This window comes from Motacilla alba, chromosome 13, assembly GCF_015832195.1.
Source record: "Motacilla alba alba isolate MOTALB_02 chromosome 13, Motacilla_alba_V1.0_pri, whole genome shotgun sequence".
Classification (NCBI taxonomy): Eukaryota; Metazoa; Chordata; class Aves; order Passeriformes; family Motacillidae; genus Motacilla; species Motacilla alba.
This window is the reverse complement of record NC_052028.1, coordinates 4,448,062-4,476,015: the sequence shown is the minus strand read 5'-3', so window position 1 is coordinate 4,476,015 and position 27,954 is coordinate 4,448,062. Positions and strand designations below refer to the sequence as shown.

Below are 27,954 nucleotides of genomic sequence, written 5' to 3'. Positions count from 1 at the left end.
ATATTAATTGTGCAGTTAATGCTGTCCAGTCAGTTCTATAAAAATCATCCCATTTTTTTTTGTAGAACAGCTTAAGTACTTATCGATTGAGAACTTCTATAACTCCCAAAATGGAGGCATCCCCATATCTCTACAGGTATTTTAAATGAATTGAATTAATCATAGGCTTAAAAGTCTCTAGTGATCTTCGTTAAGTTTCCTGGGTTTAATTAAAACATCTGTGCAGTTTTAATTTATCGATTCATCCAACTCATATGTCATGTTTTTAACACACCCCAGCATGCTCTGCATCATTTTTAACCCGATTTCCACTTAACTAAAGCAATTAAATTCACCCCGGATTAATTAAAGCATCCATACTTTAGTGCTTAAGTCAGCATGTGCTGCTTTCCCCAAATGGTTTCTGAATGTCAGAGATTTGACACACCTGATGGGTTTTTTGTCCTTCTGGAAATTCTTCTGTGGGTTTCCTCCTCAGTTGCTAATGTGCAGTTGGCAGAGCTTGGAAGCTTGGTGGGGCTGGTGTTGGGCAACTGAAGTAGGGAGAGCAGAGCTTGACTGCTGTGAGAGACATTCCCTCTTGATGCTGACCTGGTGCCAGCCAGGGCAGAGCAGCACTACTGTCAAACCATTGAAATTAGTTCTGTGTTCTGCAGTCAAAGCATTTCATGGAGTAACTGCTGAACCACCTCATGCCAGTGACAGTTGTTCACAGTTGTGCATTCTCCTGCTTCTGGGTGAATTTCTGGATGATTTCTGCTTGGAAGAGCACACGCTCTTAGAGCAACCTAAAAAAGACTTTGTCGATCTTTCTGATTGTCACTGTTCTTAAGAACTTTTCAGCCTGATGGGAGTTAGTGAATTTTGTGATCTCTGAAGAGCAGCCAGACTAGTCAAACACCATTCTTCCTAACTGTGCAAATAGCACATTTGTGGGGCACAAAGAGCAGGTGAGAGAACACAGTCTTGGATTCATTCAGTTTCCCATTCCAGAATGATTTTCTTGGGCATGATTTTGCTAGGGTGAAGCAGCTTCTCCCAAGGCAAGTCGTATGAAATTAGCATAAACTAGTAAAAGAGAAATAACATAAACCATGAAGTAGTCTTAGAAGTTATTTCTGATTTTCATATCCACAAATGAACTTCAGTAAAAACTAAGTTTGCAGACAAGTAGTGAAATGTGCAGTCAACTGATTGAAATAGGTTTAAACAGAAAGTACAGAGGGAAGTGCTGTCAAACAAAACCGTTGTATTTTCAGACTACATCTAAGTAGATTTATATGTCTTCTAATTTTTTAGAAATGTCTGTGGGCAAATACTTGGTGTAACAAGGGATATAATAATTAAGGGCAAATATTTGGTGTAATATGGGATGTACAATAAAACAAGGGATGTCGCAATACTTTTTTGTTTATAATATTAATGTAAATTCTAGAGCAAACATTTTGAATCAAGTTGACAGCAATTAATTTTTTTAATAACTGGGCTGATTTTCTAAAATGCAAATGCTTTTGATTGCTTTGGGTATAGTGATTTTGTTGATTTTAGGCCATTTAGATTAAGATTGTTCATACATAAATAGGTATGACTTAATTTTAGGAGAGCGGGAACTTGATTGTAGCTTTTGCAGTCAATCTGAAATTATTTGGGGCTTTGGTTGACAGTTGTAGGATTTAACTCTTGCATCATTAAAACACATCTTTTTCTGCTTACTTATTAATCTAATTTATCCATTGAAGAGAAATTGATATGTGTAGTCTAAATGCTGCATATGCATCACCAGCATAAAGACCAAAAAGAGAAACATGCCAGTACAGTGTGACTCTGCTCTCATCTATCACGTTAGGAACCAGGTGATTGTACACAACATTTGTCTTGGCTCTTTCCTCTATTTCTGCTCCAGTTTGGAGCTGACCTGGAGTGCATTTTAGGCTTGAGATTAGACTGTCAAAAACTGGAATCCATCTTCTTTATATGTTGGCAAAATCATGCATAATCTCTCAGCAGCAGCAGCCTAATCTCTGCTAAAAGGAAGTCCAAGTGTGAGGTATTACAGAGTCTGAATTAATTATCCCCTAGAGGAACTGCACCCAGAAGGGTCCCTGGTAGGAATCAATGCTAAGAAGTTTGACCTACATCTGTCTTCAATTCAATTCCTGGTGGTCAGTGAAAAAAAAGGACAACTTCAGTTTCATTATGTAGGTGTGCTTGCATTATCCACTCCTGTATATAATTAGGAATTTGTGCAATTCCATGTCCAAAGAACAAAGCAAGGCTGCCCAAATCAGTTCAGTGAATTTTTGTGACTGAAATTTACTACTTCCTCCTAAACAGGAACACCTACAGATAAAAATAAATATTTTTCTCAGGTGTGGCAAAATTCTGTACAGTTCAACAAGGACTGAATATATCTTACATAGGAGTATAAATAGTGTCTCTTCAGAATGCCTTTTTTCTGAATGTGTTTATTTGTTTAGGGGGAAGTAAAGCTGTAATGGCTGAGACCAAAATTCCATTTCACCCAGGATTTCAGCTGTGATGGTGGCATACAGCAGATAGCTGAGGGAGAGTAAAAGTTTTATTTGTCTTTGTTGCTTCTCCATTAAATTCTTCTGGTTCCAGAGGTAGTGTGTGCTGGGACTTTCTACAACAGACAAAGCCTCTTTGTGTTCAGTAGCCTTTGCAGATTTTCATTCCATGAATTTGTTGAAATTCTATGAATGTTCTTCCATGAGTTTTAACTTGTCAATTAATCTTGTTAAAACTGTTTGATGGAACAGTCAGCAGTACTCAGGCACTGTAGATAATTTCCAAGTGCTCTTTTAGTTCAGTATTAAGGTCATGCTTGAACGCTCAGTCCTGATTTTCCATACTATTTACATGGTGAAAAAACAGCCAAGTTCATCTTTTTTGCACTCCAGCTTGTGCTAAGAAAAATGTGGTTTCTATGCAAGATTGGGGCTTGCAAGTGTTATGGATACAACCATTCTGGCCCTTACCCAAATACCAACCCTTGGTGCAGTTTTGTCACGGACATCTCACCGCAAAGTTCTGTGATACGCACATTAAAAAATTAGATGGGACCAAAAATTATATTATTCCTCTGCCATGTTTTAAAATTTATATTTGAATGAAAAGCTGATCTGCTTGCAAAATAAGAATAATATAAGGGCATTGCTTTTGACCTGGTCCAGGACAGGGAAGCATTGTAGGTGCAAATTCAAAAACCTTTCCAGTCTGCATATATTTGTGCCCAGAGACTCAAATAATTTTGAAGAGAAATATACCAATTTGTCTATTTTATGAAGAGGAACTGAAAAAAGTCTGCAGTAGAGAACTGACAGCCTAGATCCTAGTGGTACAGGACTCTCTCTGCACCAGGGTAATGTTTGCTCTACAGCAAGAGAAACCAAGCCAGAACTCTGCCTTCCCATCCTGTTTGGAGCTTCAAGTAGCAGGGGAAAGCCTCTCAACCCAGCAGCTGTGTAACTAATCCAAGTTCTTCAACAGCCTCCAAGCGTTTGTCTCCTCAGATATCCTTTGCTGGTTTCTTGCCATGCTCTAGAAGAACTGCTCTGGTGAGTATGTGTGTGTGGACACTGGAAGGGGGGTGCAAGGAGTGTGTGCACAGACTGCAGCTGGGACACCATGGGTTGTCACTGGACAAAACAGTGACTTTTGATGCCAGACTCTTTAGCCCTGCCAGATGCATTAGCCCTGGCCATCTCTGCTCCTCATCCGTGTGTAACAGTCTGTTACCAAATCACCTTTGCTCCTGCATCAGGGAATATGAACATTACTCCAAAATACCCTTTAGAGAGAGAACTTTTAGAGGGATGTTTGTCTTGTCTTTCCTGCTCCACTGATGTTCTCAAATCTGTGCAGCCTGCAGCACTCAGGAGTCTGCAGTGTCTGTTCATCAGCTGAGCCCCATGTTAAAAATTTAGTCTGATTTTGTTCAAATACAAGTAAAGGGCATAATCCCATAACCAAAGAATGTTAAAGGTTAACAGCTGTTGTGCTTATCCAGACCTCACTCAGGACATATACCTTTGGGCCTAAGTTGCCTTTGGGCCTAAGTTGCCATAACTACTCCTGACCATCTCTGTCCACCTTTTGCCAGTGCTGGTGTAAGATATGCAATCTATCTCTCCACAGAAATGAGATGGAACTTGGTTGTTTCATTACATAAACCACCTTCCTTCACATTGCTTCAACAGACTTTGAGCAATCAGTTCTGTCCTGGACCAGGAGCTGCCCACTTCCCATGGGGAAACACAAACAGTCCTAGATAACAAGAAATACAGAATATTATTGAGGAGTTTGCACATCAGCTGAAGCTGCCAGGATGTAAAATGAGGGTGGACTGGTTTGGGTCTCATCCTGCAGCAATATGATCTGGGAAAAAGGCATAGCAGAACTCTTTTTAGGCTACCTGCTCCTGTTCTCTGTAGAAAAGCAGCTTGATTCTCTCTCTTCCTCACACCGGACAGACTATAAACCCATAGCAAAAATAGTCATGAAGAGCTATTCATTACAGCAGTGACAAGCCAGCTTCTTACAATAACCTAGACCTTCTTGCATTCTTGGTTACATTTTTCTCCTGCAATCTTAGTGACATGGCAGTCTTGCAAATGCTAAAATCTGTCCCAGAATGTGTCATTTTTCTCATTCTCAAAGTGATATTCCTGTAGTTTGCAGGATAACTCCAGCAGAGGGTTGTAGATTAAACTGTGGCTTTAAGTTGCAAGTGCCTTAATCTTGACTGTATCCACTTCATCCCTAAGGTTAAGTGACAGATTCTCTTGTTTGTCCAGAGTCAGTTCTGGTGTCACTGGCATCGTGACTGCCCTGGCAAACCCCCGAAGGCAGATTGCTGTTCAACTTGCAGACAAGCTGCACAAGGACTGAATAGATCCATGAACCACAGCAGGACCTCTGACCTGATAGAAACATGAAGAGAGGAATGAAAAGCTGTGACATGGCTTTCAGCTTTTCTTAAATTCCTGAAGCACCATAGCAGAGTCAGGGAGCACTGAAAAAACTGCTGTGGGAGTTCTTCAGCCCAAGACCCAGCACCATCCAGTAACCCTTCCTCTGCACTGGTATCCCAGAAGCTGAACCATGCAAATCCAGGTCAGAAGCAGGAGTTAAAAATGGTTTCCCCACTGAGAAGTTCCAGATAGCAGATACACATCACCTTTAGCTGGACTGCAGTTACACATTGCTTAGTGAGACTGAGGGACAAAGCAATCAGAGAAGTGATCTTACAGCAGGTGTCTGGCACAGAATTACAGGTTCAGACATCTCTAGCTAGGTCTAGACTGGTCATAGTTGAGTGGCTTGGATGTTTTTGTTGCTTTGGTTTTCTCTTACTTATTTTTAAAATGGTTTATTTCTGCTCAGTCCCTCTTTCAAGGAGGTGTGCTGTTTAAATAGAGTTATTGTCTTTATTTGAGTTTTCATTCCAGAGAGGTTTGCTAAATAGAAATCCTTTCAGGAGTTGAGTCACATGTTGGTCTGTAAAACAACAAAAAAAAGAAAAGCTGTTCCTCACTTGTGTCCAGCTTTAAGTGAGTCAGATTTAAATTTTTGTCCTTATAACTACTTGAAAAATGTGGTTTCTCCAGAGAAACTGCCTATTAGATTGTCCAAAGAAACTGCCTAATGCCCACGGATTCATTTAGCCTTCCTGGGACCTGTTCTTTCCATGCAGCTTTATCTCAATGTGGTGAGGAGCTGGGTAGGCAGAAGCAAGTGTGTCCTAGTGCACTTGAGGAATCCACACTGAATCTCTGCAGTGGCATGGAAACACGGAGGGGATTTGCATCCAGCATTATTTACTTTTTTCTGTGGTGGACTTCACCAAAGGGACTACTGCAGACTTAACCCCCCATACAGGAGCTGAGGAATGCCTTGTCCTAAAGAGAGAGATTTTTTGTGTTAAAGTGAGTTCCAATTAGGACATGGGTCTATACAGTGTTTCAGGGTGTGCAAGATGACACCAAGAAACTTGACAGTCAGGATCACTCCAGGTCTTCAGGACAGGCTGCCTTCTGATCACTTGCCTAAAACCCTCTACACTGTGCAAAGAGGGCAGGACAGAAATTATTACCTTCCTTATACTGATTTAAGAAAATATATCAGTGTCAGCCCAAAACAAGCCTTCAAATTGCAGTGAAATTAAGAGTTACGGACAAAGAAATTGTGCCCCCAGGTCTTCATAGTCAAAAAGTGGAAGTGGTGTCAGGTTGATCCCTTTCTCTCTGGCTCACCTGGTGACTTGCAGGAGGTGCACACCTGATCAGAAAGGCTGTGCTGGGAACTGAGCCAGACTCCTCATTGGAACTTGCAGCCAGAAGGAATAGTCATACAGCATTCAAGTTGCTGTTAGTTCAGTGTGTGGTACATTATGGAAAGGTGTTTGATGCTGAGGTGAAAAGGATGTAAAATAGACTGTCCTAGAGTGCAGTGTGGGGACAATTCGTCTGTGTGGTATTTCAACACAAGCTGGCTCAGTAAACTGAGCTCAGAAACCAGCAGAAATTTAGCATCAACTTTTTCACTGAACTCAGTAAAGCACTTGTGAACATACATCACATCTGAAATGAAAATGTTGCTTGTTGCAGCAGGCCTCTCATTCGGGTAGAAATGAGCCAAGACACAGACTCTCATTTAACAACATGAAAAGAGTCCCAGTTTATTCTCCTTTACAGCTTAGCCATCCTGACTCTGACTACAGCAAGTCCCTGCTGTTGGCTTCTCTGACAGACTGACTGCTGGCTGTTCCTGCTGGAATATGACTGTGTTTCCTTGTGCCTCTGACCACAGAGGCTCAGCTGTGACTGCAGGCTCCAACAGCAGGCTCTACCTCCATCACACCCAGACAGATCTTTTGCAGCAGCAACTCTCTTCCTTGTTTTGTTCTTCATTGTGTCTCTCCGGATCTTTCCTTCTTCCTCAGGGCTTCTCTACCTCCACAGGGTCCTCTACCCCCAGGCTCTCCCTGACCAGCCAGCCCACCCCTTCTATCACACTTATCTTTATCTGTCACATCTGCGACCCATTAAAGGCAAGGCTGTTCTTCTTCTCTGGTAATTAGTACAACTGTACTAATTGAATTACCAGGGGTGAGGTTACTTGTAATCCCTTCTGCTACACCTACAGTTGCTGATGGAAATTATATTTTACTCAAATTTTTGTTCATTTTTACATAAAAAACTAACTGGACAAAACTTATAGTAAGAGGGAATACCAGGAAAGAAGTAGAATGAACTCCTCTTGCTACCAAAGGATGGATAATACGAATCTAAGACTGAGGAGCAGTAGCAAACCCTAAACTTCAGCATACTGACTTTGATATTGTTCTACTGTAGAAGAAAAATAGGCAAAAAATACTATACATATTACATGACATGCAGCCTACTAATCTGTAGTTTTAATTGAAATAATTCTCAGCACTCTGAATTTTAGCTAACATTTCAGGTTAAAAATCTGAATTTTATTTTTTTCTGATCAATTTTTTCACCTATCAAATAAGAAAATTCACCAAAAAATCTCTCCTGAAATGTGTTTTTGCAGCAGATCAATGGGACAGCTAAGATTAATAAGGATTGCAGGGCTGAACAATGGAGAAGTTGAATAACTGGACCATTGCACATTCCTTTGTAGGAAATCAATTACTTGGGTTCTTCTTGATCATTGGGGTTAAAGGGATAATAGAAGCCAAGAAGACATTAGGACCTTTTAATGATTAATAGTAGCTTTTGAGTATATTTTTGGCACTGTAACACCGGGTGTTCATTTCTAATTACTTTGAAGAGGGAAAAGACAGGGAAATACTTTTCTGTCTTTATCAAACTGCATCAGGGAGAAGAGCACAAAAGTGCTCCAAGCTTTTCTTAAAGATTCACTTCATTACTCCCATTTTCTGTTATTTCTCTGGGTTTTTTTTCCATTTCTCTGGCTAGTGACCACACAGCCAGTCTTTGACAGGCCCAGAAGTTCACAGATTGCCATGTTCCCAAGGGAGACATGGGCACACAGGAGTGAATATGACTTAGGGAAACATTTATATGCACCTGGGTTTTAATCAACCACTTGTTTCTTTCCATTGCTCTGCACATGTACGACATCTGATTCCTGGCACCCAAGACCTACTGACTACTTTTATTATTCATAGCTTCACTTTATTTGCATAAATGAATATTTGATCAGAATATCTTACCCCCTTAATAACACAGTAGTGAGGGGTAAGGGTTAATGGTGCTTTCTTGCCAATACACACAGGGTAAAAGCTGTCACTGGGATTCAGGGAAACAAGGCTCAGCAGGGATACTGGTGCCAAGGTGCATTTGTAGTAGCTGAAAGCTTGTGTCATTCTTGTGTTCAAGATTCTTACACTGAAAACCAAAGGGTCTAAAAGTGTTTGGGGACATAACATTAAGGAAGTGTTATGGTAGAAGAAATATGCCATATAACAAGCTGTTGTGGGGACTGAATGTTTTGTGTTCTATCTGTGAAAATTGGATGTTACCTAGAGAAACAAAGCAGAGTAATGTCAAACTCAAATCTGTTCACATTACCCCGTTAGTTATGCCAAACATTATCAGTATTCTCCAAAGAATAGGAGTTGCATTCTCAGAATGCCCAGCACATACGTGCTTTATTAAATAGCAATCAAATTATTTGTTTGGGAAATGAAGAACTGAACCACTACAAATTATCTTGGATTTTTTTCCCCAGTAACTGAACATATTTGAGTATAAGTGTTTGATAGTGGATTTTTAGTGCACTTTTACACATGCATGACCCTGTGTGTTGTTTTTCTTTCATTCCGTTTTCCAGCTGCCTGCCCCGTTCTGTGCAGTGGCAATGGTCAGTACTCCAAAGGCACCTGCTTGTGCTACAGTGGCTGGAAAGGTCCAGAATGTGATGTGCCCATCAGCCAGTGCATTGACCCCTCATGTGGAGGTCATGGTTCCTGCATCGAAGGGAACTGTGTCTGTTCTGTGGGCTATAAAGGAGAAAACTGTGAGGAAGGTAGGATATTTGTTTTCTCTGTTATTAGTCTGTTTTCTGGATTTGGGAGTTATTAGTGGCTAGGAAAAAAGGAAAGAATGGAATAAAAATCTAAGCATAAAACTGCTGTAGCAGGTAAAAGAGGGTAAAAACATAGTCCACCACAATTTTACTGATCTATCACACTTCAGGCCTTCTGTATACATTGTTTTGCAGTATTAAGAATGTCTGCCACAAGTAAACCTGAATAATTCCTTTGTTGAAGAGCAAAGAGAAATCTTTTCTTATGGATTATGTTTACCGAACAATTTAGATGTGAAATGCAGAGGAAAAAGGAGCAGTGGTCGACAAAATTGTATAGCTTCAACTTCACACAAAGCATGTATCAATCACTATTAAGACAGAAACTGATGAAAAATATTTGAAAGACTTGGCTATCCATGCTACTTACAGACTTAATGTGGGGCAAATTGCTCCTATTGGCTGCAGTCATATGGGATTAAGGAAATGTAGATGGCACACACGAACAATAACTGTCCTTTAAATGCAGAAAAGCTTTTCAGATTCAAAGTGTCCAATTCCTTGAGTATGTAGAATGAACTAATTTTTAAAAATAAGCCATGCAAGATGTGGTCATAGATTAAGCTTAATAATGGTTGTTTTCTGTTAGAATGCACAACGTAAATTGGACCACTTTTCTTTTTAAAATATATTACTGTGCTCCAGACTCTATTAAACCTCCAAAGAGAGAAGCAGCTTGAGTACTGAAGTGATAGGGCTGGGGCATCATGCTGTTAGGACTGAGGAGTCTCTCTGGATTATTCTGAATGGATTGCAGAGCTGTATTGATACTGTGTGTATCAGTTTTCATCTTACCTCACAGTGAACAGCTGTCTCTCCCATCAGAAAAGAAAGGGAAGAAAACTGTGGATAAACAAACCAGTAAAGGTTTCATTGTCAGGACCCCAGTCATCATCTAGGACAAGATCTGGCATTAGTCTGAGTGAACTTGTGGCAAAGGGAAAAAAAACAAACAAACCAAGGATCCTCACTGGTGGGACTGCAATTGCTTGTTCAGTTCATTCCTGCACCTTCTTCCACTAAATCTTCTCAACACTGGCTGTTAGAGCTTTTCTCCAGAATTCGGTTGAAGCCGAGAGGTTTTTGTTGTTTTTAATGGATTATATTTTAAACTATATCCAGAAAATGCTGTCATGTCTTTTTTTTTCCCCTTAGAATTTATAGTTCTCAGTTCACCCTGAGTGTGTGATACTAGGAGATTTTCAAAAAATATCTGAAAAGCCTTGCTTTAACTATCATTCTCATGAAAATCAAAGATGGAAAAGACTGTCTTTAACATGCCCTACAGCACCCAGTCTATTCCCCAGGACTGCAGAACCTCTCTTTCTGGTACTAACTGCAATTGTTTGCTTGGTCTCATTAAGTTTTATACATTTCATCATATTTTCTGTTGTTGTATAAATGCTTTTATTATTAGAGAGATTATGGAAGGTAGCCTAAAATGATCTTTGTTTCATTTAATTCAGGAAATTTTACCTTGCAAGCCATTCCTCCCTCACTTTGATTGTAATTTCCAGGTACTTGTATGGAATTGTCTCTCTGCTTTCAGTTCTCTAGAATGGCTGTGGTCTGTCTGGGCCATGGATCCCCATGGATCTATCTGCCTTGGATCCCCAAACTCCTGTAAGAGAAATAGGCTCCTGTAGCTTAATCCATCTTATCCTCAGGTGAATGTTTGGAATGGTGAAGCAGAGACATCAGCAGCTCCAGAGAAGTTTCTAGAAAAAGCCAGTGCAGGACTTTCTGCAAAGGTATTGGGTTAACTCCAGCCAAAGTTGGGAGCACAACAAATCTGTCAGTCAACAGAGCTTTTGGGAGGTGAATGGCTATGTGAGATGAAAGGATATACATTATTTAATCAACGCTGTGCTTGGAAGGATACATTTCTTCCTAAAAAGACAAATGGATTACAAAGGCAGAAGGTATTGATTGCAAACTTGGAAGAGGCCAATAACATGACAAGAAAGGTTAAAGCAACCTTTTGCATATTTGATTGGGCAATAAATAAGTCAATTAATTAATTTGAAAATAAATAAAAATCAACCAGCATGCTTCTACTCTAAAATTCCATTTCTTTTGTACATATTTCTTTCATTAATTTGAGTGCTATGGGAGAAAGGGTACACTATGGAATGGTGTCTGTCTAATTAATCATCTAGTCTTAGTTAAAGTTTTTGCATGAATAGAAATTTTTACACTTTTAATGGTAGAATGATAGAAATAATATTTCTGGATTTCTATATAAAATATGAAATCTCCTCTATTGATTTGGACTTCCAAAAGGAATGGCAAAGGTTGATTCATTTGCCATTTTCCAACTAGGATATTGAATTAGAATAAGTGGGTCAGCAATTTTTTTTTTTCTTCCCAATAGCTTTTTATTTCTGATATTCATCATGGTTATATTGTTCAAACAATTTACCTGAAATGAAAGTGACACCAGAATCAATATTTTTGATGCACAATTTTTGCAGCATAAACACTGTTTTTCTATTAACAAATTTGCACAGAAGATGAAGTGGGGTATTTGTCAGGCTTCCTTCAGCCTACTTTGGGGGGGACACAAGTGAAATTGCCAAATTAGGTTAAGTTAAGGGTGGTTTTCTTGTCACTTTCCTGGTTGAGTCATTTTTCAATGACATTTAACTTCATAAGTGTAATTCATGGCTCTTTGGGGACTTCATGGTACATATTGTTTGAAAAACTCCTTGACCTCCTTTTTGTCCTTAAGGATATAAATTGCTTTCAGTACCTTTTTTTGTCAAATCTACAGAGGGCCCGATACTAAATGAGCTCTAATGATCTGAGCTGCCAGGAGGCTGTGAGTTCCAAGCCTAACATACTTGCTAAGGTGCATTCTCCTTTGTTTAAACACCAAAGAGGGTCTGTGTATAAATCCTGATTAAATACCATTGTAAACCCTGCTACACCTCAGGGCCAGAACCTCTGCAACACAAGTCAGTGCAGTTCTGTTGCAGGTAATCACATTATGCTAATTTCAACAGCGAGGATCTGGCCCGAGATGATAACTCTGAGCATGTATTAAAATAGAACAAGACTGGAGCTCAGAGTAAAAACTCTCCTCAGTTTAAACTTTGAAAGCTGCTACTTATCCAGATGATAGAACAAAACAGCTGTAAAGCACATTTGTCTGGAACAAAGGACAAAGGTGTTTAGTGTGTTATCCTGTAAAACAAGGGAAACTGGGGGCTTAGGGCATTGATAGGCTCACTGTAGAAATAAATCAAAGCTGCATGAGCACTGTAATTCAGGATAGAGGGAAGACAGTTAATTTATGTAGCAGAAGGTGGTGTTTTTCATATGCTCCACATTCCTTTCATTAGTGCTTTCACTTGAGAAGGAAGATGATACATTCCTGACAAGGAGAGTACATTATGACTTATCATTATCTCCTAAAGTTAGCTGTCCTATAACGATGTTATACACGTACTACCCTTCCACGTTTTCTGTTAAAATATATATTCTAAAAAAACCCAGAACAGACCAAATGTAGGAGGAAAGTAACCTTCATCTTTAAAGTAGACTGACCTAAGTTTTTATGTACTTTACTTCTTTATTTAATCAGACTGTTTTATCACTGCTCTGTGTCCATTGAGTTCAACAGCAGTTGTACAAAAGATGCATTGTAAACTTCAGACAGGTTATAATTGGCTGAGCACAAAGAAGGAGTAACAATACAGGACATGCACTCTGTGTAATTTAAAACAGTTTATGAATTTATCAACTTTGAGGTGAACCACAAACCAATCTTGGTTTACCTATAAATGCAAAATTGTATGATAATATTTTCATGTCAAATTAACTCAGATTTAAATCTTAAAGAAAAAAAGGAAAAGCAAACCCAAAATGATAGCCAATGTCATCATTAAAGTGAAAATCTTGTAAGAAATTTTATAGTAATTTCTTCCTGTACTACTGTATTCTGATAACTCATTTTATTGCATCTTTAAATGCACCTGTCTCAATCCTCTGCCTGTATCTAATCTATATACTTGCTTTAAATGTACAGCTAAATAAAATAGTTTGACAAGGCTCTATGTTTATAGAAAAGTTGAGATTTGAAAGATCAAGTATTGTTCACTTCAAGTGGAGTGAAAATATCTCTGCCTTAATTTAGAAGGATCAGTTTGGAAAGGATGAGAGATAAATCACTTTCATTATAAACTCAGATCTTCCTGGAGCAACGAGAGAGAATGCAAATCATTCTTGGTCCTGCGTTTGTGAGCTAATATATACCAGTCATGAGATGAATTCAAGTTATTTAAGACATGAATTTGACCTTGACCTTCAATTCCACAGCAAAAGGCACTTGGTAAAGCTTCCATGTAGGTACTGGCAGTAGAGCATAGTATTGTAATACAGATTCATGATATAAGACAAAAATTTGGAAACTCATAAGGTTACTGATAAAGTTCATTTGAAAGACAGCTTGTAACATTCCTTTATAGGACTGAAATAGCAGCTGAAATTCCATTTTTACTTTGTTGTTTCTGGGTTGAATTCAATATCTGTATCTGGTTTAACTTCTTTAAGAGAAACAATCTCCTGGTTTAGAATATGGATTGAAGTAACCAGGGCTCTTGGTTTCACTCAGCTCAGATACTAATGGACCATGGATCAGAAGTGCCTGAATGATTTAGAGACTAAACGAAGCTGAAAGCCACTGCCATTCTGACTTCTGTGTACTTGAAGTGGCTGTCCTAATGTTCAAACAATGCTCTGACATTTTAATAGTAATAATACCAGTTTTTATAAAGACGCTCCAAATAAAAAAAATCTTTTAAACTGCAAATTATTAACTTATTTTGTATTTGAAATACAGTACATGAGTCATTGGAGCTTCAATGTGTTTCAGAAGAAATGTCTCCAGGTTTATGTGTGGAACTCTGACTATATAAATATATAAGTGCTATTTTTAAGTTTTCACGCTTCTCCACCACAGCATTCCTGCAGTAAACTGTCATTGCACAGTCAAACCCTGCTTGATTTATTTAATGTAAAATGTAAATTACTTCACTCTCCCATTCTCAGACCAGGTATTAATATGACATGGACAGCTCCCTCAATTTGCTCTATTTATCACTGCGGTCCAGACTTTCCAGAGCACATTTTCCACACTTCCCCGTGTGAAGTGACCCTTCTGCACACATTTTTTGTTTCCTCCTGCAGTGGACTGCTTGGACCCGACGTGCTCCAACCACGGGGTGTGTGTGAACGGAGAGTGCCTGTGCAGCCCGGGCTGGGGAGGAGTGAACTGCGAGCTGCCCCGCGCACAGTGCCCCGAGCAGTGCAGCGGCCACGGCTCCTACCTGCCTGACACAGGGCTCTGCAGCTGTGACCCCAACTGGATGGGCCCCGACTGCTCCGTTGGTAAGATGTCACTCTGGCACCGCGAATGACACAGGAACAGGCGGGAGGCAGTATTGCAGAAAGAGCAAAGAAGGCTTTATTCAAGAGAACCGCGTGGTTTTTATGGAGTGCTACGATAGATTCTATTTGATTGGCTATTTAATAAAAACACCTTCCTCATACACTGTCCTTGAGAAGAGCAGAAAGACAAAGTAGAAAAACACCACCTGCAGATTGTTTATACTTAACAAGTTATCACATCCTTACAACTCCCTAAAAATTCTCACAAGCCACTGTGAGAAACGCTTGCCGTTTCTCTCTCTCTGTCCCATGGCATCCACAGTAAGAAAAAGACTTTTTTCCTCATTTTGCAATCATGTTGCTGTTTTGTTCAAACGTTAATACCTATGGCAAGTTTGAAATGTGGTGATAATCGAGAAAGTTGTCTTTGTTACATGATTGGGCTTGTTTAATTTTGTTGGAAAGAACTGTAGATTTATTTCTGTATATATTTTCATTACATTCTTAATTTGGTTTGGAGTTTGTGTTTTGGAGTTCTAACACTGTTTCTCTTTTACACTGAAAAAGTTACATAAGTGTACTTCTGTTTCCCAACTGTAAATGAAAATGTCCCATCATTTATGGGAAAAAATACAGGGAATTTTGTTTTTACGTTGTCAGTTGAACATTGAGATGGTGCTGTAGGTCAAAACCAAGTGTCTCAAAACAATATTTACATTTTTCACAGTTATTCAATTATTTCCTAAGGTTAATCAGCTGGAATACATCACCAGTGACATGAACATAAAGATGTGTTCTCTGCTTTATGGATGAGCAGTCAGAAAAATTCAAGAATGAGAGTTTTGCTGCCACTTTCTTTGGTGATGCATGGGGCAAAAGACCCTTCTGCTTATCTGAAACATCAGCTGGCAGAGGGCAGTAGAGTTTTTGGAGTGAGACACCAGATAACTGATAATGTTAGTCATAGGAATACAAAATCTCTCCTTGGAAAGTGACTCTTACCCATCATTCTAAATGACCCTGAATTGCTGCCATTCTCTGCCAAATGAGTTTTAGGTGAGTTTCAGTCTCAATTCTTAGCAAATCAATATCTGTCAAAATCACCCGAGGTCCAGGTTTGAGTAGAGCAGAGCCACCTGCTCGCCTCCTTTGCTGTTGGGGACAGCACCTCTGACACAGGTTTGTGTCTGCGTGGAAGATGCAGCTCTGCAGCTCTGTCCAGTGCACATTAGCAGGGTTTTTTAACTGATGCCTTGGAGTGGCTACCTGGAACAGAGGCTAGACACGGTTAAGAGAATGAAGTGGTATTTATTAAAGACTTTCTATAGACGCACCTTGGACAGTCAAAATCCTCCAAGAGGGCCTACACCCAGGATGGATGATGGTCATGAGTTTTTCAGACAATTTTAAGTCTGGTCCATTTACATAACAGGGGTTAATCCTCCAATTACAGCTTCAGGTAATGAAGTCCAGTTAATATTCCCCCAGTTTGCTCCCCCCCAATTCACTTTTGTTTATACTTTTCATGGCCTGAGGCAGTAGGGTGTCATTGAATTTCAGGCCCAGAGGAATTGTTTCATCTCACCAAAATGTGAAGACAGTACCTAACACTTTACATGGAGTTTAGAGTTATGTACTAATGCAGTACAGGATTTGAAAAATATAAAGGCATTTATATTAAAAAAAAGGTGTTTATATTAAAAAAAATTAAAAATATAAAGGCATTTGAAAAACCTCAAGGTATCAAAAATACTTTTAATTTAGTTTGCTTTTAAGGAAAATTTTAATGCTGGCTTTCCTCAGAATGTGAGCAGGCCAGCTTTTGGGAGTCTAGTTTTGAGCAGAGGTGCTGGTGTGGTGCTCCCTTGGCCCCGAGGCTGGCCGTGACTGCTGTTCTCTCTCCTAGAAGTGTGCTCCGTGGACTGTGGCACCCACGGCGTGTGCATCGGCGGGGCGTGTCGCTGCGAGGAGGGCTGGACAGGAGCGGGCTGTGACCAGCGTGTGTGCCACCCCCGCTGCACGGAGCACGGGACTTGTAAAGATGGGAAGTGTGAATGCAGAGAGGGCTGGAATGGGGAGCACTGCACCATTGGTAGGCAAACGACAGGCACCGAAACAGGCACATATTGCTTTCTTTTCATAAATCGTAGAGACATAGTTACTGTCGTGGACTGTAATGGGCTGTTCCCTTAAGGACCCAAGTGCCCCAACCCTGACTCAACTAGTGTTGGGGGAAATGCAGGTGGACTTTTGGAATAATTTCAAATCAGTACCAATGATTTTTATAGATTTTTTTCTTTTTATAGAGAAAGTAAAGATGAAAACAATGGTACCATGTGTGGTATGAACAAATACAACACTTGGTACTATGGATGATATTTCAGTATCATCTGAACCTGAATGATTTTCAAACCTAACTAAGCATTCCTTTGTGTGAATGGCCTGTTTTTCAATTCCCCAGTCTGACCCATCCATGCTCTCCTGCTGTTGTACATCACATATCAAATACAGCCCACCAGCAGCACCCAGAGCAGGGGTCATTGCTGGGGAATGTGTGTTCCTGCTGGTGCAGGAGCAGCTCCCTGGCATTCTCCCATGCTGTGCTGGGATAGTGGCACTGCTGTTTGCATGCAGACAATGCCAGCCTGTGGGCTGCTGTGTGCCCCTTTCCCTGAGAGCCTGCAGCCTACTGCAGCATCAGCATCACAATCTCAGCTGGGCTCTGTCAGCCTGGGAAGTTCCAAAAGGTCATCCTTACACAAAGCAATGATGTTCTATCCTCTCAATTACCATGCTTGAAAATTTACTCGAAAGAGGAATTAATTGTTCCTAAGTGAAGTTCTTTATTTTGTCTCTACAAGCAGTCAGGCACTCTGTTTGGATTGTTTTGAAAATTTACTCAAAGGAGAAAACTGTTATTTTCTCTGAGCTATAATCAAAAATGGGAAATTCTCAGTGATCACATCCCTTCTGAGAAGTCTGAGCAGATTTATCTCAAAGAAGAGTATCCCATCTACTGAGGCTGTGAGGTTCAGACAAGTGTGCTTTTCTCCAGAGAATTTTTGGAGAAGTGTGAAGTATGCCTTAGAAGAAATCTGATGAGTCCAAATCCAGACTCATGTTGTTTCCATTATCTTAAGGTGGTGAATTTAAGAAAGAAAAGAGTAGGTCACTTGAGATTTTCGTGGCAGTCAGGGACCCTAATGGGACAGTCCTATTACAAGTGAATTGTTATTTCTTTACTTAAACGTATGGTGAGATTCTTGCATCCCTCAAGCTGTTTTTCTTTTTCATTCCCCTCTGATTTCTCTTTGGATGTACAAACCGTTTCCGACACACACATGAGTTGGAAACTAAAAGTATACTCCTATTGGAGAGATTAAAAAAAAAAAAAATTGCTTCATATTTTCAGGGCATATCCTTTGATGTTGTGGTGCTGCATGCTTCCTCCACACTGTGCTAATATGATTTAAATCAAAGCTTTTATGACTGAACACTTTGTGACCAGCACAGATGCAGAGTGTTTTTTTCATAATTGCTTTCAGACTTCCATCATATCAACATACCTCTGCTAGATTAATCCAGGCATTTTGTTCTCAAAGTTCTTCCCAGATCTTTACAAAATGCCTAGTATATAATTTTTTCATTAAATTCTGTAATAATTGCTTATTTCAGAAGTTGATGCTTCGCACAAAATTTGTTTTGCTTTATAATCTCTTAGTAATGTGCCGATGTTTAGAAGTAATTAGTGTATGTAAAGTCTTCATTACTGTGCAGACAAAAAGATGCCTTTTACCAAGATCTCAATAGTAGGCTGAAAGCTGCAAGCTGAACTAGTGAACTCTGAAGTTAGATTTTAGACCAAATTTGGAGAGCTTTGAACTAGATATCTTCCTTACTACTGATGTGTATAATCAATTCATTCCAGAGGAAGGGTGATATTTCTAAAGTGATTAAAATATGCGTAAGCTTTTTTTGTTTGATATGTATTACACAGATTTCCTTGAAACTTAATGTGGTCCTGCCTGTGGCAAAGATGAGACTAGTGCAAAAAATTCAGGTATGACCCTCTAGTTTTCATGGATAAAATGTGCGCAGTCAGAAGTTGTCTGTTGCAAGCAGGCAGAGATTCTTGTGACAGGCCTGTGTCAGTAAGAATTTTCACATGGTCATGTCCTGAGGCCATTTACAAAAGCACAAAGGCTGATGCCAGGAATGGGATTGAGTTCAGAGGGACAACTCAGTGTGACCCCACTGGTTCATGTTACATGGAGCTGAAGCACAGAGTTCAGAGAAAAAGGATGGTAAAAGTGATTTTTGTCAGTATTGGTATGAAATTTCCAGAAGTTGCCACTGGAAAATTTGTGCTTAGAGTGAATTGATACTTTGGTACAATGATGAGTTGCTCAAGATGTTTTAAACGTTGGTGTGAAGAACTAAAGTGCACTTAAATTTTACAGAAACTCACTGTCAGAGTACTGCCTTTATGGTTTCTGCTGAAAGTTTGACACGCCATTTAATGGCAGAATTACTGAGGAGTGTCTGCCTAAAAAGATGCCAGAAATTAGTCCTTTCTGGAAGGTACCTGAAAACTGCACAGGCTGTTTGTCCTAAGGCAGGAAATGCAAATCCTGTAGGAGAGGTTATTTACTCTGAATTTCTGGTTTTGCTACACCTAGTCTGAAATGAAGCCAGCAGAAAAACTTGCTTTGATTCCAGTGACTTTAGGCCAAGTCCACTTAGAACAAATTGATCTGTGAGGAAGAAAAGGAGATTTCTATATAAAAAAACATTTTTTTTGTTTGTGTTTCTTTACCAGTTTCTTTGTGCTATATTTACATGGCAGTGGAAAGGAAATCATCATAGCAACCTGCAGGTATCCAAGTTCATTCAGGATATTTTATCCTATTTAATATCAAATGAGGCTTTAACAGATGCTTGACAGAATGCACACTCCTTGTCATTTCATTGTTGAGTATCTAAGCTCAAAAGTTTTAATAGAACAGCATTTTTTCTCTCTGCTTTACCTGGTTTAAGAAAAGCACTCAGAAAATCCTCCCAGAGCAGCAGTGTGAGCTCAGTGTTAGCACAGTGTTTGTGCAAAGCAGCTTTTGCCTGTGTGCAGTAGAATTATGTGTAAGAATCAGTGCAAATAAAAATGCATGCATGATCCAAGTTACTCAGATTTTGATAAATCTATATCCAAATAATATAAAAGTGAAAGGAGTGGGTGTCTGGTCTTGCTCAGCTGCTTTTTGAAGCAGAGCAGAACTTCAGTTCACTTTGCTTCTTCAGGTAAGAAAAGAAATTGCTTACTGGAGTGGTGATAAAGAAAATTAATCTTTTCCCAGTGCAAAAATAGACCTGTCAGGATATGTTTATTAAGTGATTACTATTCATTGATTGCAATTATGGAGGAAGTTATAACTAAATAATAGAGGGTAATCTAGAAGAAAAAAATATTGGAAAACTAATAACAAAGTGAAAGAAAGGTATAGAAGTTGTTAATCTTGAACCCATTTCATGACAGAAATTTAAGATGGAGGATTTAGCTTTTCCTTAAATCATCTGAATGTTTTTTAAAACATGCTGTTATAAAACAGATCTGTTACTTTCACTGAAAATAATATCTGGATGTTTAAAACTGTTGTTTTTAAATGCTTGCAGAGGATGTTCTGCATATAAACTGTCAAGATAGCATTCCAAGGACAGTGTGATATATATGGAGATCTTATGAAACAGTCAGAAATACAGTTTCAAAAGTGTAATTTCATCTGTAATTCATATTCCTGGAGCATGGCCTCTTATTCAGTTATTGGTAAAAATAACTGAATTTCACTAGGAGACCAGTGAAAGCAGGATTTAATCCTAAATATTTACAAGTAAAATTTAAATGTCGGCAAATGGATCTTTTAAGGTGAGCTGTGACCAGAAGGTGATATGTGAGGTTTTCTGTGGGGCTGCCTGTCATATTCCCAAGCCTTGCCCTTGTCTGCTGATGTCCTCCATTAGAGGTAGGTCAAGCACCCCTTTTCAGACAGAAAGTGGGAAAAAATTCTACTCAAGGCTATTTGGTAATACGGATACTCTGCTGAAGATTTTGATCCAGACAGTTCTTATATTTATGTTCTTTTTAAATTTTTTTGATGCAAATGAGCTATACCCCTGGTACCGACATTGAAGCTGAGCCTCCACCTGCCTGCCTGCCTGACAAAACACAAGCAGGTGATGAGTCCATCTCTTTAGGCTCGGCTTGGGTTCATTTAGCTTAGAAAAGACCCTTAAGATCATCAAGTGTGGCCACAAACCTCACACTGTTCTGGCCTTCGTAGTGCTTTCTGAAATCTAACTCCAGAGCTGGGGATCAGAAACTTTCTCCTACTCGGTCCTTGGCCCTAAAACTGTCAAAATTGGAGAACAAGTTCCTTAGTGAAGAAGGGGTTTAGAAATCTGTATTAGCTCTGTGTCTTATCTTCTGTTTTCAAGACCTTGAATAAATGAGAAAAATTTGAAAAAAGCTAGGATTCTGTCACCTATATGGTGGAAAATAACCTAATATTTTCAGATGCATAAAAATGTACAGAAAAAAAGAAAGGGCTTTGTGTCCAGGATGATTAAGAAGTTTTAGTACAAGATATTTGTGTTAGGCAACAAACATGTTACCAGTAAATGAAAAACTGAAGGAGGTTGTGCAAGCAAATTGTGAATTCCTCTTCAATGGAGTTTTTAGCAACCATTTAGACAAACACTTGTCAGGAGTAAGAGAGGTAATTCATCCTGCCCCGGGGCAGCAACTTCACCAGGAATCATTGAACTCTGTGAGCTCTCTTCCAGTCTCCTTTTAAATGAGCTTAGGAGGAAGCATTCCTTCTAAGGAGTTTATTTTTAATGGCCTACCTTAAGAATTGTACTGTCATTCCTTTTAAGAATCCGATGCCACTGTTGGAAGTAGAATTGATAATTTATCCAGCCAGGGAGACTGATCTATGTGTTCTGTATTTGCAGAACAATGGGTTGTCAGTGTGGATATTGAGCCACTCTGAAAGATCCCCACAGACTCACACCCAGTAGGGAAACACTTTAAATACTCTTCCTTTAAAGGTGAACACTATGTGGACAGTATTTCACCTTTGGTTTTAATAAAAAATTGTTCATTAAAAGCTTTTCCCCCCTGAGTGCTTTGGGATAACCTTTCCAGCTTTGACACATGTTTGTATTTTCTATCAGCTGGGTGGAATACCACAAGTAAAGTGTAAAGATTTAGTTCTTTACCTCTTCATGGACTCAATAATCAATGGAAACATTAATAGTGTGGCATTGTGTTATCTTTGGATATAGCAAGATATTTTTGTCCCATGATAATGCTCTTTGTGTCAAAGATTTTTTTTCTTCTACTACTGATTTCTCTTGTTGTAATTACAACGGTAATGATTCAAAGATGAGGCAATTTTCAGGAGAGATGGAAAGTGTGTGGGAGGAGGCAGTGGAAAGCCATCGTATCTGACAAAGAGCAATTTAGAAGGAGCTAGATATATTAGACTTCTCCAATGGATTTCTAACTTAAAATTAATCTGTAACAGTTTATAACCTATCAAGACATAAAAAACCCTCTAAGAACGATGACAGGAATTTAGATTGCATGCTCTGCAGAGGGAGGAACACTTTTTTTTTTCATTTTATTTGAAAAATGCATAGAATATTTAGGTCATGACCACTTCTCATTACTGCAGATGTTGAAATATGTTGGTAATATATATGTGATGACATGACCAAAAATGCTTGAGATGTTGGCTGTTTGTGAATGCAGTTTCCAGTTCATCGCCTGTATCACACAGTTATCCCACAGTTTTACACCCAGAAGCAGATTTCTCCTGATGCAGCCTTTTGGGAACGTGGTGCCAAGCATTCTTTGGAGTTTAAGGGTTGCTCCTCCTGTGCCTCCGCAGCAAAGCAGAGGAGCAGCAGGCACCTCATGAGGCAACCTGAGAGATTCTCAATTATTTCTGTCACTCATTGCACATCATTCACATTTTCACTTCCATCATTCAAACACAGAGAGACTCAAAAGGTAGAAATCTTCCTGATAGGGTGGAATTTTGGAAACATATGTTATGTCATGTTACATTTTATAACCAAAGCCAAGGAAATGTACTCATCACTTGGGTAAATAAGTGCTCATCGAGCCCAGCATGTCTGTGCTTCAGCAAAAGTCTGAGATCCTGGTAAATAAAAATCTGGTAAATAAATTTTTTCCTGGGAATCTGATACTTCTTATCTTTCCCAGCTACATTTGCTATTGAGGTGCTTTGTTTGTTGCCTCATCTTTGTCATCTTTTATTTCTGACTAAAATCTCTTGGCTGTAGAGTCCCCGGATTCCATACTGTGTAGATGGCTCTTGCTTGGGTTCTGCTTCTGGTTTGTAACTTTACAAATTCCTAGGCTGAAAACTGAAATATGCTGGCTACTTTTGTGGATCAGGGATGAGTAACCTTTCAAAATAATTTCTGTAGCACTAGGAAATCCAGAACTACAATATGCATCCACTTAATTTTATCATAGCTAAGCAAGGTAGCTGATTGTGAATGCTTGGAAAGAAGTATTCTGTGTAGAGATTTATGTTTAGTGAGAGTGGTTTGACTTTGAAGGAGTTTAGAAAAAGAATTCCTTTTCATTTACAGAATTTACAGGGGGCAGCTGGGGATCTTTTTTGGCTGAAAGGCAAGCTTATTCATGAGGAAGAACTTTCCTGTTTGCATTCTTTGCTGAGGGCTTCCTGTAAATGATTGAAACATGTCACAGCTCAGTGTCAGAACACTTGAGTAGCTTCTTTCTTTCTCTTTTTACAGGATATTTGCAGAACATGACCTTATTTCTTTCCTTTCTAGCCCAAAAAATTTAATGAGTATGTTTTCAGCTAAACTTCCTGCATTTTGTCTGGTACTTCAAAGGTGCACCCAGAAGATCCTGGTGAATAGTTTCCCAAACTAAAACCACATTTCTTTTCTTTTTTTTTTCTTTTTTTTTTTTTTTGCCTTTTGGAGGGGTTTTTCATGAGTTATATTGATTTTCTGGCCAATTCTTGAACTCTTAAAAGACCACAAAAAGTGAGGGAGGGCAATCAATCAGGGAGCTGATCTAACTTTTGAAAGGGCAGAGCTGATTATGCTGTTCCTAGCAGTATTCCAGGAGCCAGACAATCTTCTCTTCTCCTGTGGATAATATTTTCTGTATTATTTTGTACCCTGTGGTGTCAAGCAGAGCTTCAGCAAGGGAGTGAATTACACAATGTTGCTGGAAACAAAACAACAAAGACACAGGAATGCTTGTGAGAGGTCAGTGGCATGGATTGTATGGAGACAGAAAGGTAGAGCTGGATCCTGAGAAACAGACATGTACATACATATATATAATATTTATACTTACTAAGAAAGAAATACAAAAAAAAAAATAAACCACAATAGCTGTCCATGCTTTTGAGACCTGATGTTCATATTCCTGTTGAAGATACCTTTTTCTTGATCACTTGCATTCTTGCTTATACATACTCAAGGTATCATTCTTGCATCTTCAGTATCAGTTTCACATAACCTTTCATGCTTGAAGATGTAAATAAAGTCAAATGTGTTTTGCCTAACTGCTGAAAACTCAGTGGAATAATATTTCAGATACAAAGCTTTACAAAGGGTTTTGTTGGTTTTTTCCCAGCTTCTTGCCAATTTAGTATCAAATTAATAGTAGGATGCATTATAAGTTAGAGACTCGTCTTCCTAAGATACTTGATGCTTTTGAAATTCTCTGCTCAATATTTTCTTAGTTTAATGTTGTATTAAAAATATTAATGTCAGAAATAAAAAGGAAAAAACGGTCTCTGTAGAACCTCTGAGGTGTCAGTTCAGGATTTTGCTGTGTGATCTATTTAGGGCTTCGGGGAAAAATGAAACTATTGAAAGGCTTCTCTTTAAGCTGCCAGCTCTCTCTTGTGCAGTAACTACTCACTGAGGATGAATACACACTGATGCTGAATATTGATACATCCTTCTTTCACTAAAAGCCCTTACTTAGACAGTTTTTAAACAGATCTTAAGGAATGAATATGGGGACTTGTTCAGAGCACAAGTTATGAGGTATCATGAGTCATTCTTATTGAAGAAAGTTTTTACAAAATTTATGTTATCCAGCTCTTTTCTCTTGTTCCTTCTTTCTTTCCATCCCTGTTCTGACCTGCTTATGAAATGCTCAGTAGGATAACGACGCTTCTGGAGATTATTTCTGTGGGTAGCCAAAGCCTATTTCATTTTACATATAGCCTTTCTATACGTATAAAAAGAAGCAAAGTTTGCTGTCCAACAGAAATCATCATATAATATAATATATCTCATTTGCCCAAAGAAATTGCAAACATAATTTGGGTTACTGAAATGTAAGAGCTGAATCCAAACTTGAGTATTCTTAAAGGCATTTGGGTCTGATGTTTTAGTCCATGTTCATCTTTTCATGTTGAAAGTGAAAATAATTGGAATAATCCTGAGGTTGCTATTACCTGATTTATAGCTGCCAAGAAATTGTGCCCAACTGAGTAGATTTCTACAATTTCCAGCACATTCTACTGTTGTATTTTCAGTGATGTAGTGTTGATTGACATATTACTGTCCATCTCAGGCTATCAGTTGTCTTCAAAACACATCCATGCTGGGATAGATGGAGACAAAGCAGTGCTGCTGTCTCATTAATCAGCAGTTCAGAGCCAGCTGCTGAAAGCCAAAGGAAAAGCAGGACATGATATATTGAGGTTGCTGTGTTTGTCATCATCCCCTCTTCATTCACTAACAGGATTAGAGCAGAAAGGATTCATGGCCCAGCTGTTCCCTGAGGATTTTCAACTCTGAGAGCTGACCCTGAGCACTGCACACTTAAATATTTCACTCAAAAAAAGTACCTCTCTTAAACAGTTAAGCAGTTTTCATGGAAAAGTAGCAAGTTTGCTTTCATGAAGGATTTGCTGTGACATGGATCAAAACATTATCCTTAATGAAAATTTAGGCAGGGGAGACATGGCTGTCTGCTTATCCACATAAAGCTTTGCTCCCTCTCACTCTACTACACTTAAAAGATATTTTTACTCCTGCTTTACTGTGATCAGCCAGCTGTGTGGCTCATGAGTGGTGTCTGACATCTGGGGTGGATTTTCTTGTGGTGGCCCTCTGGTTTTTGGGAGCTGGGCTACAGGTCCCTGCTGGTCAAGTCAAACAGTCTCTGGCTTCTCCCAAATGTGGTTTGCAAAGCAGCCCCCAAGTCCTGCCCCCCTCACTTGCACTTCCTCTGCTCCACAGTGCCTCTTCAAAGGTGTCCTGCATTCTGGAACTAGAGAGCCATCATTTGACAAACAACCATCTAAGTTTATTGCTTTTTTCCTAACCCCACTGTATCTTTCTTTTTGTAGTTTTTAACAGTCCAGTGCAAAGCAGTTTGATCAAACTCAGCATCAGTAGACTGTATCCTGCTTTTAAAATGCTGCAAAACAAGATACCATCAAAATAGCTGCAAGAAAAGGTTTAGAGATTTCTTGTTAAATGTTCTGGCTTGATTAGGGTAGATTGGACTACATGAGCTAATAGTTAATTGTTCATATATTTGAAAAGTATAAACACTTCTAACATTTCAGTATATTTTTACATGAGCCCATATAAAGATTAATTTCTTCTCTGTTTAATTATAAAATTTCATATGACTATTTTTTTAGATAGATGTTGGAAGACTAAAGTTATTCAAGAGTTTGAAAAATAAGTAAGATTCATTATTCATCTAGACCATATATGTTTTAATTTTCCTTCAAATAGTTTTTCATAGCATTGAACAACTGAGCTAAAGAACCATGATCAAGGTGCAGTCCCTGTTCTGAAGAGAATTAGAAGGGATAATAACTTTGGTATCTTAGAAGTAAATATAAGGATGCAATTGTGATTAAAACCATTCTTTTTCATTAAAAGCTAAAGCTGTTTGTAGTGGAGAATATTACTACGTTGCTAGGCTGTGATTTTAGGTTAGAAGCAATACTAAGAGGACAATTATCCCAAAGCACAAATTAACAACAACAATAAAAAATCTGTTTAGGAATAGCATTTTTTGCCTGGTTCATGATGGTTTATTGATTTTGAAAGTGGTGCTGCTTCAAATACTGTGATTTTCCAATTGTTAGGAATCATAAGGCATTGCTGAGTTTCTTGCAGAAGGAGTTCCTCAAGGATAGCATGAAGCTGTTTTTGTAAATTCAGCATGTACAAACACAAGCCCCCAAATGTCCCAGAAGATGCTGATTCTCCTAAAAACAGAGACACATTAGTACAGAGGAGGGAACTGGCTTTTTGTTTAAACCACTGGGAATTCCAGAGAGTAGAACTCAGTCCCTGATGCAGCATGCTGCCATGCACCTTCCAGCACAGTTTAAATGTAACTGTTGTGACTGCTTTCCATTCCATAATGCAAGGCAAAATGTGTGTATGGGTTACAGATCACTTATCTCTCAAACTACGAGGAATTAGCATTATAGCATCCAGTCCTACAATGGAAGTAGTGTGCTTAGAATGAAGTGGTTCTAAAAAAAAACAAAGGCATGTTTCTCTTCCTCTTCCATATTTCATTTTTAAATTGCAGAATCCCTTGCAATTGTAGCGTAAAGGTATTACTGTAAGCAGGAAGCCATGAACCATTTGTTAAAATGTTTGCAGCTTCTGATTAATCCTTACTTTTTCTTTTAAGAGTAGTTTTATAACAGTAGTAAGGAAAAGCAGTAGCAATGTGCCTTTTCTTGTTTCAGAAGCAATTGAAAAGATGCTTGAGACTTAAGACAGAAAATCACTGCATAGAGTTTGTTAGGATTCTGAAATGAAGGTTAATGTTGCTCCCATGTGGCATTGCTAATAGCTGAATCAGGGTGGGGGGAGCAGAGTGACACAGATTTTTAGATACAATTCATCTTTTTATTGGCTTTGGAATAGGGGTAAAACTGCTTTTTTGTTCCTGTCTCCCTTGGATCATTATTAATTGATTCTTTATCATCAAACCAATCCATATATATCTTCAGTGTGTCCTGTGAATGTTTGAAACTTTTTTTTTCCAAAATAAATCAGAAATATTGATTTAGAATGGAGAAAGCCTGCCATATTTAGAGAACAGGGCATCAAAGTCAAGGTCACCCTGTTTGTGAAGGCTGAATGGACACTGGCTGATTTTTCATTGGAATCTTTTGTTGTATATTCCATAACAATTTTGATTGCTTTTATGCAGAGTAAAAAAGTGAATTAAAATCACTCAGACCCACCCTTAATTATAAACAGTACTTCATATGCTTAATCAAAAGTGTTAATTAGCAGTGAAATATCACTCAGCAGACTTTTTAGATACACTGAAATGTCTCCTAAATTTGTTAATATTTCCATTCCACATGAAAGTCTTTTTTTTTT

At 38.8% G+C, this 27,954-nt stretch overlaps 1 protein-coding gene across 19 annotated transcripts in view; it reads left to right on the top strand.

Moving 5' to 3' along the window:
* Window positions 1-27,954, top strand: part of TENM2 (teneurin transmembrane protein 2) — a 1,086,458-nt gene that overhangs the window by 994,625 nt on the left and 63,879 nt on the right. For 14 of the 19 annotated variants that reach the window (XM_038149757.1, XM_038149758.1, XM_038149759.1 and 11 more), the window contains 3 exons: window positions 8,848-9,042; window positions 14,293-14,493; window positions 16,400-16,612. In XM_038149757.1, the coding sequence (XP_038005685.1) occupies window positions 8,848-9,042; window positions 14,293-14,493; window positions 16,400-16,612 (609 nt within the window). The remainder of the gene's footprint in view (window positions 1-8,847; window positions 9,043-14,292; window positions 14,494-16,399; window positions 16,613-27,954) is intronic. The other 5 variants (XM_038149770.1, XM_038149767.1, XM_038149764.1 and 2 more) reach the window with 3 other exon arrangements.